The sequence below is a fragment of the Condylura cristata genome, unplaced genomic scaffold, assembly GCF_000260355.1.
Source record: "Condylura cristata isolate star-nosed mole 26May11 unplaced genomic scaffold, ConCri1.0 scaffold00011, whole genome shotgun sequence".
Taxonomy (NCBI): Eukaryota; Metazoa; Chordata; class Mammalia; order Eulipotyphla; family Talpidae; genus Condylura; species Condylura cristata.
The window spans coordinates 54,885,891-54,901,885 of NW_004567112.1; the positions used below are offsets into that span (position 1 = coordinate 54,885,891).

The window sequence follows — 15,995 nt, forward strand, 5'->3', positions numbered from 1 at the left end:
TTTTTCTTTCATTGAGAAAGGAGTATGCCTTTGGCATATATGTCATGATTAAGTGAATATTCAAAAATCTCCACTTGCAGAGGCAGCGAGGATGGTATTCACCATACTAGGTGCTTCATGAAAAAGGGCTTTGCCTGAGCAATGGATTCTGAAATCCATTTCTGTACCTATTAGCCCCTCTGATGCATACACTTGACTGACCAGTTTTGCAGAGCAACCCCAAAACCACCATCCTCCCAACCCCAAATAATGAAATGGTTGCCCGAATGATCTGGATGATGTTATTCTCTCAGTTTACTAAAGCAGAAATCAGCTAAAAGGCATTCAGAACAACAGAGCTTTTCCTCTCTGAGCTCTCTGGACCAAAACCAACAGATCCTTTCTCCTACTGTCTCTCTTACATCCCCCCCCACACACACACACACACACCTCCATTCCCTGGCACAGAGAACTAGATTCCTCTCTTTCCTCTTTCCATGACAGGGTCAGCTGAAGAACTCCCACCATCTCTTCCTCCCTGCCCCACATTAGTTTGGATCCATTAAAATGTCAATGAAACAGGAGGCAGTACTTGTTTTGTGCCTTGGTTTTATTTTTTCTTTTTAAGCATAAGTATCATTTCTTTCAATATAAATAGACAGTTCCAAACACACACACACACACACACACACACACAATAATCTTGGTTACTGTCCAGCAGGTTCATGCTCCATTCTTATAGATCACATTCTCCATAAAAAAAAAAAATACATTCTTTAGTTTTAGGACACTTTTAAACATCGGGAATTCCTTGTTCAACAAGGACCTTTTCCAAGATAATTTAAATATGCCAGTGATGAATGTCTAACTTATGTCTAAGAATCAAAGTGATTGAAGTGAGCTAGAATTCAACACCAAGGATACAGCAATTGATACACAAAAATATAAGTTATTAGATTGCAAAAATACATCATACTTTGTATACAAATTTATATCAAGTAATAAGTTACTTACAAAAAAAAAAAAAAAGCTCAGGTGTGTTTCTCCTGACTCAAGTGTGGAAGGCACAGCAGTCCTGGCACTGAGGACACCCTCAGCAGTCACTCCCCCCCACGTGGAAGGGACACAGTCACTTGGCTTGAGCAGACTGCAGAGTTCCTAGTACTTTGTCCCAGTGTGTGAAGTAAGGTGCAAAGTTGCAGTTAAATCGAGAGTGATGCAGGTCGTGGTGAACCACGCCCCCGTACCAGCCGAAAGGAACCAGCCTGTGTGTAGACCAGGGGAAGTCATAGCCCGAGTGGTCCTCCACCGACAGCCAGATGTTGACCACGTGGAAGACCAGGACGGTGAGCGGGTGGCACTCAAGCAGAGTGACATTCACCAGGTCAAAGAAGCCCAAGGAAAACAGCTCCCAGAAGCTCACATACTGGGTGGCCAGCGCAAAGGAAGACGCGTTCTGGTGGTGGATCTTGTGGAAGGTGCGATACAGCCACGGGACCTTGTGGTGCAGCACGTGCCAAACAAAGAACTCGGCGTCGAAAAGCAGCAAGCAGAATGCGACATCGCGCACCAGCTGGAGCAGCTCCGGGGCTTGGCTGGGCAGGACAGGCGGGCGGCAAGCCCAGTGCACCATTGTGAAAGGGAACACGAACACCACGTGCTGGTAGAGTGTCTGCCCCAAGCAGAGCAACAGCTGCTGCGCGGTGGGCGAGAAGTCCGGGTGGATCTTGTAGCGTCGGAGCGTGGGCACCCAAGGGCAGAGGATGTCCAGCACCACAAAGGGCAGGCAGAAGCCCACGTAGGTGGTGATGGCGAAGATAATCGGGAAGAAGGGCGACTGCGTGAGGGCCTCCCGGGTCCTCAGGCGGTCCCAGAGGGGCTGCAGGAACAGCTGCCCGGAGCTGCAGACGACCTGGAGTTCAGTGTGGTTGTGGCCTCCCATGGTTAGGCAGTGCCGGCAGCTGCTGCCGCCTGAGCCGCGCGGACTTTAATTTGGTGTTGCAGCCCCGCCCCAGTGATGTCAGCGCCTCCCCTCAGCTTTCTCTGACTCCACAAACTGCCTGAACAAATAAATCCAGAGTTGCGCTTAGTCGCTCCATACCTCTACAGCTGCATTTCATCGGCTTTACATATGCAATGTGCAAAGACACTTAATTACTTGTCATGTGCCTATAGAAAGATTATGTTCTGATTTTTAGTTGACATACAACTTACACGCGACACAATGAACAAATCTGCAGTGTGGTTTCTGAATTCTGACAGCTCGGTCGTCATCACCGCCACACAAGGGGCTATTTCCATCACTATGAGAAAAAGTTTCTTTGTAATCAATACAGAATTGCCTGTGTCTTTTAATGCGTACCTAGAATTGTGTTTCTGTTTTCATAAGGACGCAAGCTTAACCGCCTTAAAAAAATTTTTAGAGCAAAAACTTAAACAAAAACAAAAACCCACGTCTGTATTTCGCATCTTTTCTGTCGGCGCGCGCTTCTATCAATGTAACCAACGAGTTGCAAAGTAACCCTTAGCAGAGGGGACCCAAGCGGATGTCATCGGCGGAGAAAGTCGGACGGGAACGCCAGCCGTTCCGTGTCTCGCAAGGAGCTGTCCTCACCGGACAGCGACGGCCCCAGGACGCACCGCACGCAGACTCGCGCGCTGGAGCCCCAAACCCAGGCGGAGAATTCCCGCCGCCTAGACCCAGGAGGCTAGAATGTAGGGGCGCGCGATTGCTAGGCTTCGCGTTGGGGGAAAAAAAAAAAGTTTTCTAAGTGCTGGATTTAATACCCAGTGCCTGCCCATATCTAGCTAAAAATCTACCAATCTCCATTACTTATGGACACGATGAAATGAGTAATCCGCCCACGTTGTTTCTCGAGCGAAGTTGTGCGTCCCGGGTCTCCTCAGTGAATGGTGAGACCGGCAGACGCACTCCCCCGCTGGCTTCGCGGCGCCCACTTACCCTCTTCCATCTTAATCTGCGCCAGTAACACATCACTAGCCCCGAGAATCCACTGTGCCACTGGCCCCTACTCTGTTTCTCGCGGCCAGACTGGGGTTTCTGGCTGGGAACTGAACTCTGATCTGGACGACAGCTCTGGAGAGAAGCCATGATCAAGATAAAAACCAGCCAGCTGGTTGGAGGCGCGGGACGCAAGGGACGACTGATGGGTAGAAGTTGGGATAAAAGCTTGAAATCCAGGGACCACTCCCAGTCCTACTTTTGTCTCCTCTTATGTCTGTGAAGTTGGGGGTCAGCGCTTCACTCTTCTAGGTTTTGTAGCGTTTTATCCCTCCCAAAAGGAAATAACAGTGGTCATCCCATAATAACAAAACAATAATGATAACATCACCTAATCTCTAACTAAGTGCCAGGCATTACTGAACGTGTTACTTAAAGTGCTTTTATTCAATCCTTGGAAGCCCTGGGCTCCCCAACCTGCCAAGAAGCAGGTATTACTCTGATCGTGATTGTGATTTTATAGAAGTATAAAGTGCCTGGGACACAGAAAACAGACTAGAGAAAACAGTAAGTCTGCAATCTACCTTTTACCAAAAGTATAATTGAAGTTTATGATGTAAGTCAAGTAAAATTATGCAAAGAAAAAAGATATGTCATCTATTATGAGGGAAAAATAAATGTAACAAAATGATACCAACATGTAGATCAAGAAATACAATAACTCCTGTGTCCCTTATACCATCCTCTATGAGGCTATGTACAGATCCTAAATAATATGTATATAATGTATAAGTCAATTCATATAATAATGATATGGTAATATAGAATGGAGAAGACATATATGGGACATAGACTGTATCTCTCTCTCACACATGCACCCATAGAGAGCCAGTTTATTATTCAGAGCTCCCAGTTGGTGTGTACATCTGAACCCCTCTAATGGAATACACTTAGATGCCTATTGTTTGGAACCCCAGGAGGGTCCTACCATGATTTGTTTTTGCAAAGTTCACTGTGCCATAGGAATATTATGATATTCTGTTTGTATCTTGATGAGATAAAGGTTCAGAAGCAGCTATGAGCTTCTCAATAACCAAAGCAAAAAGGGAAAGAGGGTGTGTTTTCTAGTGTTGCGTGGATATCTCTATGATATCATAGAAATGTACAATGTAGTCCTTGACCTCTCTCTTGGTTTCTTCTCTTTCTAGGCTCTTCTTCAATCTTCCCCTTCCTCAGTGCACTGTTAAGGACCCCAGGAACTTTCTTCTTTCCCAGGGCTTTCCTGTTCCCTGTTCCATTGTCCTGCTTAAGGAGCACCTCAGAGAGAAGAGGAAGGAGCTTTCTCTCCTTTGTTCTGGCCACCTCTGTGCTCCAAAGAGACCATCAACCTCAGCTTCTCAGATTAAATATCAATCAGATTTTCTGTCGACAGAATTCTGTCAACCTTCAGATTACTTCTAGCACATCCTGTCCTGTTCTTAGGGTTTCATCATGCTTGAATAACCTGGATGATCTCACTGTTTTAAGTGGGTGGCACTGGCAGAGTTGCTTGATTTATACATAACTGTCAGGACTTTAACAGGACTTCTGAGCCCCCAACCAGCCCCCAACAAACCCATTCTTTTGTTTCTTTGGTTCTTCCATCCATCACTAAGTCTGTTAGAATAGTCTCTGTGGGACAATGACTTTGCAGCCAGAGCTGGAAGTCATAGCTTGGTTCAGGCTTTCCCCATGACTCTCAGCACTACAAAGAACAGTTATCACTTTCCTCCTTGCCAACCTATATCACCACCCATATAGAAGTTTCTACAAATGCAACCATCACAGGAAATTGGTTAGTTAAAAATCTCACAGTTGTCCACTCTGACATGGGGGGATACTGGCAAAAGAGATTTAATGTGTTGTGTGATCCAAAACAGCATCCCTCAGTAAACCAAAATAAAATGGAAACTTGTTCAGTTTTTACTAAAGTGGTGTCTTTTCTTGAATTGGCAAACATGTACCTTTAAACATTTTTCATTTCCATGAAATTTATTTAATGGATTGCTAAGTTAACTGAGTATCTTTTAAAAGATTTATTTATTTATGCATACAGAACTAGGTTATAGGCCAAAGGTGCAGAGGCAGTGAGAGATTCACCAGAGAGAGAACGGGGAGCAGAAAAGGTAGACTGACAAAGTACACTGCTGAGGGGAGCAGCGGGCAGGTCAAGAGAGGTCTGCTGCTCCATGTGGTCACCTCTGGGGTCAGGAATTGAAATCACACTGAAGTAGCTAAGGCTCACTTGCAGTCCTGCGTCCTAACCCGCTGCACCACCAGGGAAGGCCTGAATCAAGTATTTTTATATATTTTTATATCCACAGAGTAAAGCACTATGCCTTGTCATAATGAGACTTCAAGATATTTGTAATGCAATGCTCATTTTAAAAGATACTGGCTCTAAATCAAGGCTAAACTGTAGAATCATTTTTGTTTTGTAGAGCTCTGATTGATGAAATTTAAGTCTATTTTTCTCCTGGAACAACTTACCACAGAAGGGGTATTTACCGATTTGGCCAAACTATTTCTTGTGCTTCTCCACTTGATCACCACTTCCTGTGTGTGGTTTTTTATTTTGATATGGAGTTTGGAACGAGAAATCCTTTCTTCTGTAGAGATCACATGGATCAACTCCCTTTTCTGAAGGTAGAACAATAGCATCTATGCATTTTAAACACAATCTCAAAGTTTAATTGGTATCACCTTACTGAAAGACTAGATATTGGTACCACTCTGTTCTACAAATAAAACATGTACTTAGCAAGTCCATTACCAATGACCTAATTTCTGTGACCTTTATGATTTCTTCTTCCTTTCCAAAATTAAAGGAAACTATCTTGGCAGATGACTGAAATGATTATTCCTGGATCTCAAAAATGAGAAGTGTTGTAACATCTTAAAGCTGTAATGTGTAAGACTAATGGGGGTAGAGTAGATAAAATTGAATCCCTCATTACAAAGATGAAGACTCAGGGGCCCTCGCTGGTGGCACAACAGGTTAAAGCACAGTACTGTGAAACTAGTTGCAACTATTTTAGCATGAGTTCCATCCCAGGCCAGGGAGATAACCCACCCGCTGCTCCCCTCAGCAGTGTTCTTTGTCAATCTGCCTGTTCTGCTCCCCACTCTGCCTCTGGTGAATCCTCTCACTGCCCCTGCACCTCTGGCCTGTACCCAAGTCCTGTATGCATAAATAAATAAATCTTAAAAAAAAGAAAGATGAAGACTCAATGTCAGAAAAATTCAGACAGCTAGGGTCAAATAGAAAGATACAGCCACACAAACAATGTCAGTTTGCAGTCGGGGACCTCTGCAGAAGAGTTCACTACTGGAATGGACTTTCAAGCTTGCATTTATTGGTCAGTTTACAAAAGAGGCAGAAAACATTATTCATTCCGTAAAAATGATAGGGGTACTCCTAAGGAATTAACATGTTTGTCCCCCCTCTAACGACACCTGATACCCTATTTGACACCCTAAGGTACATTTGGTTTTAAATACATTCTCTTTATATTTCTGATCCAAATGGGCCTTCCATTTAACCACAAACTGTGAGTTCTTTAACTACTATTGTTGGAATGCTCAACCACCTCTTAAAATATGTAAAATGCTCAACCACCTCTTAAAAGCATATAAAAATCATCCTTATTAAAATGCTTATCATGGCCTATAAAGCAGAGAAAGTGCTGGTCAGAGAGTTGTTGCAAAGATCAAAGTCTCATGAGGAGGCACAATGTTAAATGCAAACATTTTCTCCAAACAAGTTGGTAAAGAAAGTTTATTTAGCTTGGATTTGAATTTGAACACTGCACCCAACACAGTATATCAGTTTTTCAATAAACACTCCTGCATGAATCATTGAAAAAATGAGAATCATTACCACCTGATATTGTCTTTCTGGGATCATATTTTGAAAATCTCCCCATAATATACATTTGATACTTATAAATAAGAACAGTCCTCATTATTTGGGTAATAATATCAATAAATCTGAATTTTTGTCTTAGTAAGTGTAAGACTTTAGGGTAAAGCCTTTTCCACTCCCTCCTTCATTGTCTAAAGCTCTGACCACTCTTTCCCCTATTAGGCAAATTGTTATTTTTGTGTCACATTTAGGGCTCAGCTATTCTTTGAAAACATTTTTTTTAAAGATATTATTCTTTAGGCAAGAATCAGTCATAATCCTTTATAGTAATGACCGTAAACATGGTTGGCTTTCCCAGTCCTTAACTGACCAACTAGCTCATAAGGCAACCAAATTCTCAACATTTCTCAGAGGAAAGGACTAGAGAATGAGGGAAAGGAAAAACCCTGAGTTTAGCAGCAAAGAATGCCCTCTTGTGGTGAAGAAAAGAATGACTTCATTCTCAATTGCGACTTCATCTGGGGGCTTCCCAATTTGAGCACAAACCTCTAGAGTTCCAAGTTGGCAGAATATTTGTCAAGTCTTCTTTTTGCCCTAGGTAGAGACTGTGGAGATTTTTGTGTTCTGATCATATAGGTAGGTAGGTAGATATATAGATAGATGTGTGTGTGTGCGTATATGTATATATGTGTATATATATATATATGTATATATACACACACACACCTATCTATATATCTTTAGATACATATAGACGTATTTATAAGATATATCTGTATCTATAAAACACCATAAACATACATAAATGTTGTTTTTTCAATGGAGTATCACATTACACTAATGTAATATTCAATGGAGTTATATGTCATATAATATAGTATATATATATATAATTTATATACAATTAGTTTATTGTATATACATATGGTTTACTATATATAAATATAAAATTCATTGAAAAATATATATATAACTCCATTGACTATAAATATAAAATTTCATTGAAAAGAACAAAGGATAGCTATGTGTCTACATACATATATATATTATATATGTGTATATATATATGTACAGAAAACCATAAATATATGTTTGTGTGTGTGTATATGTGTGTGTGTACATATATATATATATATATATGTATATATATATATAAAATAACAGAAACCTACCAATTTGCCACAGGGTTTCTTAAAGCAGAGGTTCCAACCTTGCTCTGTACTCGCAGGCAATAAAGAAGCAAAACTACATGAAGTAGCTGGAACTGCCAGATAGAGTGGGGCTCCCAGTTATCTGGAGACCGGTAGCTCAACACAAAGGTAAACGTGTGAGGTGAATGGACTGTGGCAAGGACTGCAACGCAATGACTCCACATTGAGTTTGACCCACATACTGCAGAAAAATCCCCAGAGAGATGTTTGCAAAGAGGAAAATTAGAAAACATGACCAAAAAAAGTGGACCCTGTGGAAGGCAGAATGAGCCCCTGCTCATTCTTGTGCCTGGCCTTGGGGAGACTTACTGACCACTGGTTCTCAAGGGTATCTACAGGAGCCCTTGTGGCAGCAACCAAAGCCACAGCCCCAAGTCTGCCAGGCACTGAAGCCCTCCTCTGGTGAGCTCTCTCCCACCCCTGAGAGAAAGCAACAAAAACATTTTTCTAACCCTGCCAAAGCATCTTGTACCTGACTGGCCAAACCAGTTTGCCTTGATCAAAGGAGGAAAGGTTTTGGGGGAGCTGAGGCCAGTGAGGAAAGCAGAGGCTCTTAAGGGACAGATAATCTCTGCATCTAGTACAATGTTTTCTAAAGATTTATTTATTTGTGCATACAGAACTGAAGTACAGGCCAGAGGTGCAGGGGCAGTGAGGGGATTCACCAGAGACAGAGTGGGGAGCAGAACAGGCTGACTGACAAAGTACACCACTGAGGGGAGCAGCAGGTGGTCAGGAGAGGTCTGCCAACCATGCAGATCACCTCAGGGACTGGATGGAACTTGCACTGAAGAGGCTGCCGCTGGCTTGCAGTGCTGCATCCTAACCTGTTGCACCACCAAGGAGGGCCCACATCTAGTACAGTTTTATCTTTTCAATGGGTGCGTGAAAAGATTCCATTCAGCACATTCAGCATCCCAGATGTTATTTGTGCAGCCAATTTCATTTATTTAAATGGTGATGTTCATGATTTGTCACAAGTCAGTCCTCATATAATTACTGGCTCACTGTATTCCAGGTTTTGTGTTGGATTCTAGGTATACAGAGATGAGTAATATATAATATCTGCCCTCAAGCTCACACAGTAGTGGGAAAGACTGCATTGGACCCTAAGTCTGTATTTTGGGGGGGGTCCTATGACATGACTTTTCTCTGCCAACTGCAGTTGCTTCAACTGTCCAGAAGGAGCTGGATGAATAGTGCTTGAATCCATGGCCCTGCCTGCAGTGGCCACTACCCACAGAAGGAGTTAACCCCTGCTGCCCCTTCTCAGCTTGGCTCAGTGGGTCCTGCAGGACAACTTGAAGGCCAGTGTTTCCAAGTCATCCCCCAGCCTCTGCACCTTGAGACCACACTTCCCGCCCCACAGGAGAGGATTAAATGTTCCTGGTCAGCATCAGTGGGATGTACAAGGAGAAGGAGGAAGACAGATTAGAAAAGGAAGTGTTAAGTCCCTGAAAAAGGGACAGATAGGATGACTATTAAATAAAGAAGTAGACAAGTGCATGATCTTCCAGGCCTATAAAGCTCATTGAGGTTTACTGAAAAGTTTAAGACATTTTAAATGCTAAAGTAGTACTTCTCTGTTCACTCATTATCAGTTGAGATTTATATCAACCAATGGTATGGACCATAGCAGCTGTAGTGGCTACATCAGATAAAGCAGCTGGTATGAGAAAAACTGAGTAACTGTCATTGTGTACATTTGACAGTTCTTTGAGGAAACCAGGCTGAAAGAAAAGCAGGGGAAAGTGAACATCCGGATATGGGGCCCAAGTCAGCAGCATTAACAACATGGACACATACAAAAGTAATAAACAAGACAAATCCCTGAGCTTTATTCTGGAAACATTCACCACTATGTTTTGCACATGAGATAATGAACTAAGATACGAGACCTCACGGGCAGCCTTGGGGGTTTGTGACGACGTTACAAGCAGCTGGTCGGCCGAAGACATTAATTTCAAAAAAAAAAAAAAAACAGCGTTAACAGTCTCTCCCCAGGATTTTTCTTCTCAAACCTGTGGATTTGCAACCTGCTGCATAGTTTAAAGTTCATGAATATAAATGTTCCCGTGTAACAGTCTTCAAGTTATTAAGATATAGCTGTTTTTTAACTGAGTGAAATTAATGTTTTGAAGATGCCAGGAAGTTATTTTGATTGGTCTTAGCAATTGAAGCATTTATTCAGTAAAAGCAATTGCCCTCCAGCTTGATAAAACTCATTGAGGGATCTTAAAAAAAAAAATTACTTATTTATACATACAAGACCTGGGATACAGGCCACAGGTGTGGAGATCTTTACAAGTGGTGTCACTGAAACTGACTCAGTGCCTAATGCCTAGGAACAAGAGAGAATGCCATCTAGATACCTGAATACAAGGCCAATGGCAGAGATGAGAACCTGGTGTTAGACCCTGAGCTGCTCTCAATTCACCACCACACTACTTAACAATGGACAGCACATTCGAAAAATCGAACATGGCCCAATATTCCCTATGTGAAGTTAAAACAACAATCTAGAATATCTTCAATGTGTAAAGCTGAACAGAGTGCTCATGACCTATTCACAAATCAGTGATGTTTTTCAAAGCCTTAGGAACTACACCATGATGGAGACAACACTACCTTCTAATCCAGCCAGGACTGAACAAACAAGAACTAGGCTACTATGTTTCTAATCCTAACTGCAGAGAATTGGACATTTTCAATGTCATAATTTTCTAGGACATCAAAATACAAAAGCCCAAGAAAAGCAAGTGTTTTCAAGAAATAAAGCAAACAAATTTTAACAAGCAGTGATCCCAGACTTGGTGGTAAATTTCTCCAGCCTGGCTTTCACTGATATTTCCTCATTAGATTCACAATTTCACTATATAGCTGCCAAGGGGCATCCAAGCCCCAGATAAAGTCGAGGTGCTCCCACTTCGGAATAAACTTGCTGTACACCAGGTTGGTGATCTGGGGCAGGAGCAAGCTGACGTCCTTTTTGTCTGCAAGCATGTCATGGCCTCCGCTCCAGACGGCAGTGGGTACCAGCATGTCTTTCACACTGTAAGCTGGGGGGTAACTCTACAATGAAAGCCCATAAGAAGCTTTGTTGTTGTTGCAGTTAAAGTCACAATCAGCACAATTTCCACTCAACACTGATTGATTACATATGATTTGAAAATAAAAGGCTAAATTTTGAAAATGGCCCAATCTACTTTCCAAATTTCCATTACCAGGACAAAAGGGAAATTTAATGCACAGTGAGAGAACATTAACTGGAATAATAACCAGCTATCGAGCTGTCAGCCCGGGCCTGATGTGGAAACAAGTGTAGAGTCCCTGAGAGGAGATGTTGGTCTCCCAGGTAGTGACTCCAAGCAGTAGCACTGAGTGGCCTCCTGTCTACCCCCTCTGGGGTGTAACGTTAAGTTGTAGAAATTCTCTAGCCCTGCTTCCTAAATCAAAATAACCACATCTGTGTCACTGACCTCTTGTGAGAATTACATAAGAATAACAAAGGCAAAGGCCTCACACTTAAGAGCCCTCAATACCCAAAAAACAGTCAATGTATGGGACATACACAAAGAGGCTTCTAAGGCCCCAAAGTTACCAAGTAACAGGCTAGACCCACTGATTGTCAAGTCTCTTTCTGATCACTGTGGATGATGCCTCCTGGGCTGTCAAGGAAGACACAGGAGACATCCAGCTTACAACACCAACCACAAAGTTTGGGTTGTTCTGGATCAGACTGAGGGAAAATAAACATATCTCATCAACTCTCCCAAGCATTTCCCACACCATCTCAACCAGGCCAGAATCCTAGTTAAGTCAGGCTTCCTTTATGAGTGTTTACAGGGGAACATTAAAATTTCAAAGATTTTGGAGACTTTACCTGGTTATAATGAAAAAAGTTCTTGGCCCTGCTTCCCCAGTCAAAGGCTTGGAATTTGTGTAGTTTATACATCTAAAAAAGAAAATAATTTGGATAAAAGTTGTATGACACAGAAGTCTGAGATAATGTCACAGATTGCTAGGGTTAGTCACATCCTTAGAAATCAATTTACACCAATACCCAGAGTTATGCTTCATTTCCAAATTGTCCTCTAAAATAAAAAAGCATCTGAGCTGCCCTGGTGGCCTACCGGTTTAAGTCTCAGCACTAGCACCATCCCCGCAAGGGAGGTGACTCATATGGCTGGTGCGGCAGACCTCTCTAGTCTTGCCCGCTGCTCCCTCAGCAGTGTACTTCAGTCAGCCCCCTGTTCTGCTCCCCACTCTGTCACAGGTGAATCCTGTTACCCCATCCCCCCCGCATTTCTGGCCCACAATCCAGTTCTTCTACATATAAGTAAATAAATCTTTTTATAAAAAAATTAAAGGCACCATTTTATTCCCCTTTACTAAATGACTCAATTTCCCACTTTATAACAGGAAATCAATGACATAAACATGCTGTGCATTACACTGAATCAAAGGCTACACTCACTGGGTAAACTTGCTGAGGTTCTTTATAGAAATTTGAATCCTATCTTTTCACAGAGTTATCTTACTTGGGAAAGACATAAATAGCATATGTGTATATATATAAGAGTGTGTGTGTGTGTACATATATATATTTATATAGCGTATAATATATGTAAGTATCAATACATAGCTGTATAAGTATGTATAAATGATAGATCACATAATCTATACATATAAATGGTAAAATTAATATAAAATAAAAATATATTTGTTACTATATACATGCACTAATCTTATATCAATAAGTTATATAATTATTATATAATAAGTTATATATTATATAAGTTATATAATTATTATATAATAACTTATATAATTTTATATTAACACTTATGTTGGTTAACATAAATGTTAACTTTTATATATTTATATTATGATTCAATATATGAATATATGATCAGACATAGTCTTCATATTTTCTATATATATTCACTCTAAATGGTTATCTACCTCATGTTAGATGTTAGTGATTTTACTGATTAAACCTTTCTTCTTGGGTCCCAGCACCCCTGTAATTGTCAAATCCTGCACAATTCAAGTGGTTGGGCCCAAACAAGCCATGCAATGGGAGCAGAGGCTGAGCAAATGAAATTTGTAAGGTTTATAATGAGAGTAAGATTTGTAAACTAAATTTAAAACCCAGTACAGAATTTGGTTGTGGAATAGTTAAAAATGTCATACTGGACCCTCGCTGGTGGCACAGCGGGTTAAATCACAGCACTAAGAAGCTAAAGCCACTTCAGCCTGAGTTTGATCCCCACCTGCCTGGGAGGTGACCCACATGGTGCAGCAGACCTCTCCCGCTCCCCTCAACTGTGTATTTCAGTACATCAGCCTGTTCTGCTCCCCACTGTCTCTGGAGAATCCTCTCACTGCCCCCACACCTCTGGCCTTTACCCCAGTTCTGGATGCATAAATAAATAAATGTTAAAAAAAAATGACATGCCAATCACTTAAACAAAGGTAAACTTGTGAATGTTCTATGAATAAATGGACTTTAAAGGCACCCTCAAGATCATTCCCCAGGAACCTCTAAATGTCACACCTGAACTTTAGCCTTCGGCTGCCAGCACCCAGACCCGCACGCCTCTCCCGCACACCCCTGTGTCCTGGACAGGCAGGGTGGCAGCTTCCAGCAACAGCCCAGAGAAGGAGCTGCCAAAAGCACACAAGATTGCCACGACCCCACCTGAGAACCTACCTGGACCCAGTGTAGCATGTTCTGCACAGATGTGCCAGCTGGACTGTGTGTGGTGTACACGGCCACTCTGGACTGCAAAACGCATTGGAATAAAGAAAGAAAACAGCATCAGGGAGGTTTGGATAATAAACGTATTTTACACTTCAAAGCAATCTCATTCCCAGAGATGCAATCTCAAATATATGAGATTACGAGCAGGAAAAAAATGTTTGACTCCAAGTATGTCCAATAAATATATGTACAATCACGTATAGACACATATGAAGGAAATAGAGCAGTGTGGTAACTGTGAACTTGTACAGAGTAAGTCTACTGGTCATTCTTATTTTCTTCTGCATAGTTTTCTGAATTTCTAAAATTCCATATAACCATCACACCTCACTTTTATCAACAAAATATCAGCAAGAAAAAATAATATCACTTTAAAAAATTTCTTAGGGCCCTCCCTGGTGACGCAGTGGGTTAAAGCACTGCACTGAGAAGCTAAAGCCATTTCAGCATGAGTTCAATCCCCACCCCAGAGGTGACCACATGGCATAGCAGGACCTCTCCTGATTCGCCCACTGCTCCCCTCAGCAGTGTACTTCGTCGATCTGCCTGTTCTGCTCCCCGCTCTGTCTCTGGCGAAGCCTCTCACCGCTCCTGAGCCTCTGGCCTGTACCCCAGTTCTGTATGTACAAATAAATAAATCTTTGAAAAAAAAAAATTTCTTGGTGGCCCTCCCTGGTGGCAGAGTGGATTAAAGCACAGCACTAAGAAGCTAAAGCCATTCCAGCATGAGTTCAATCCCCACCCCAGAGGTGACCACATGGCATAGCAGGACCTCTCCTGATTCGCCCACTGCTCCCCTCAGCAGTGTACTTCGTCAGTCTGCCTGTTCTGCTCCCCGCTCTGTCTCTGGTGAATCTTCCCACTGCCCCTACACCTCTGGCCCGTACCCCAGTTCTGTATGCATAAATAATCTTTAAAAAAAATTCCTTGAAACCTTCATTATAGAATTTCAAAACCTGTTTTCAAAAGCAAGATTATAAACTTCAAATTTAGGAGCACCAGCATATTGCTGGCCACGGGATCACATTTTATAAATCATTAAATGCATACATGCATATGTGTTTATTTAACTTTTTTTTTTTACTAACTAGAAATGGTCCCTCCAAACTTACACAGGATTTTTTTTCAAGGAAAAAAGTCACTAGATATTTATAAATATGATGATTTGAACTGTGACAGATGTCCTCATAAAACAGTTTCCACACAGGCACAATCCAGGAGTCTGAATAACAACCAGCCTGACAATAACAACAGATGCTACTCCAGGCACTTGCTGGCGTGGATTCCCACACCTTTTAAATGAAATGTTTCTCAGTGTACTGATGAGGTCATCTGTAGGTCTCCTTTATCTTCCAACTCAACTCACAGACAAAATTAAATCACTGCAAGCTTAAAGCACATGTTACTATAAGCATACATACCATATTTAAATTCTTTTCATTAAATCCACTGACAAGGAAAAATATATTTCCACAAAGCTCCTTCAGAATGACATGAGTACAAAAGTGTACGCTCAGCCACTTCAACAACTCAGTCTGGGGAAAAAACTCTTTGTTCCCGAACATGTCCTAGAAAATGAAAAGAAACACACAAATATGTCAGCAGTTCATTCAGGTGAGCTGGGCTGCCGAACCCCCCCTCAGGGGACAGTACAGACACATCCCAAGAGCCTCAGAGACCACCTAGTAGAGAAATGGCAACTGGCGGATGTTTAAACTAGGTGACCCACACAGTATGCTGAGACAAAGGCACGCTTCACACAGGTGTACCCAAAGTCTCAAAATGAAGGAGGAAGCAGAAAATCAGATGAGTTTAGAGCAGACTTTTAGTGGGAAGGTCTCACTCACCCCTGGGCCATGCACAAAGAGTGTCCTCTGAATAGAGGACTGGAGTGGCCCCCCCAAAAGAGCAGGAAGTGGGATCGAGCACAGAGCGTCTGCTCGAGGACACGCTAGGTACACCTAACCCCAAATCCAAGTCACTGCCTGCTGGCTTTTCAGCCCTTTTTCTTTCTTGTGGCAGAACATAGATAACACAAAATTTACCATTTTAACCTATTTTGAGTGTTCAGTTAAGTGGCACTAAATATAACCACCACCACATCCATCTCTAGAAACTTTTTATCACCGCAAACAGAAAGCTGAAAACATGAAATAAGCCCCCCCACATCCC

At 42.0% G+C, this 15,995-nt stretch overlaps 2 protein-coding genes across 2 annotated transcripts in view; both read right to left on the reverse strand.

The window, feature by feature from the left end:
- Window positions 1-623: 623 nt before the first annotated feature.
- Window positions 624-2,048, reverse strand: CH25H (cholesterol 25-hydroxylase). Its single transcript, XM_004680904.2, has one exon. The coding sequence runs from the start codon at window positions 1,919-1,921 to the stop codon at window positions 1,109-1,111; it is 813 nt and encodes a 270-aa protein (XP_004680961.1). The 5' UTR covers window positions 1,922-2,048; the 3' UTR covers window positions 624-1,108.
- Window positions 2,049-9,872: 7,824 nt separating this feature from the next.
- The window catches only part of LIPA (lipase A, lysosomal acid, cholesterol esterase), a 33,622-nt gene continuing 27,499 nt past the window's right edge, over window positions 9,873-15,995 (reverse strand). Inside the window, exons 7-10 of the mRNA XM_004680905.2 lie at window positions 15,245-15,391; window positions 13,773-13,844; window positions 11,940-12,011; window positions 9,873-11,128 (exon numbers count right to left, since the gene is read on the reverse strand). Of these exons, the coding sequence (XP_004680962.1) occupies window positions 10,895-11,128; window positions 11,940-12,011; window positions 13,773-13,844; window positions 15,245-15,391 (525 nt within the window). The 3' untranslated portion in view covers window positions 9,873-10,894. The remainder of the gene's footprint in view (window positions 11,129-11,939; window positions 12,012-13,772; window positions 13,845-15,244; window positions 15,392-15,995) is intronic.

What these genes read in the sequence shown, in the direction of transcription:
- CH25H (XM_004680904.2), bottom strand. Translation starts at nt 1,921, where the DNA reads ATGGGAGGCCACAACCACACTGAACTCCAGGTCGTCTGCAGCTCCGGG.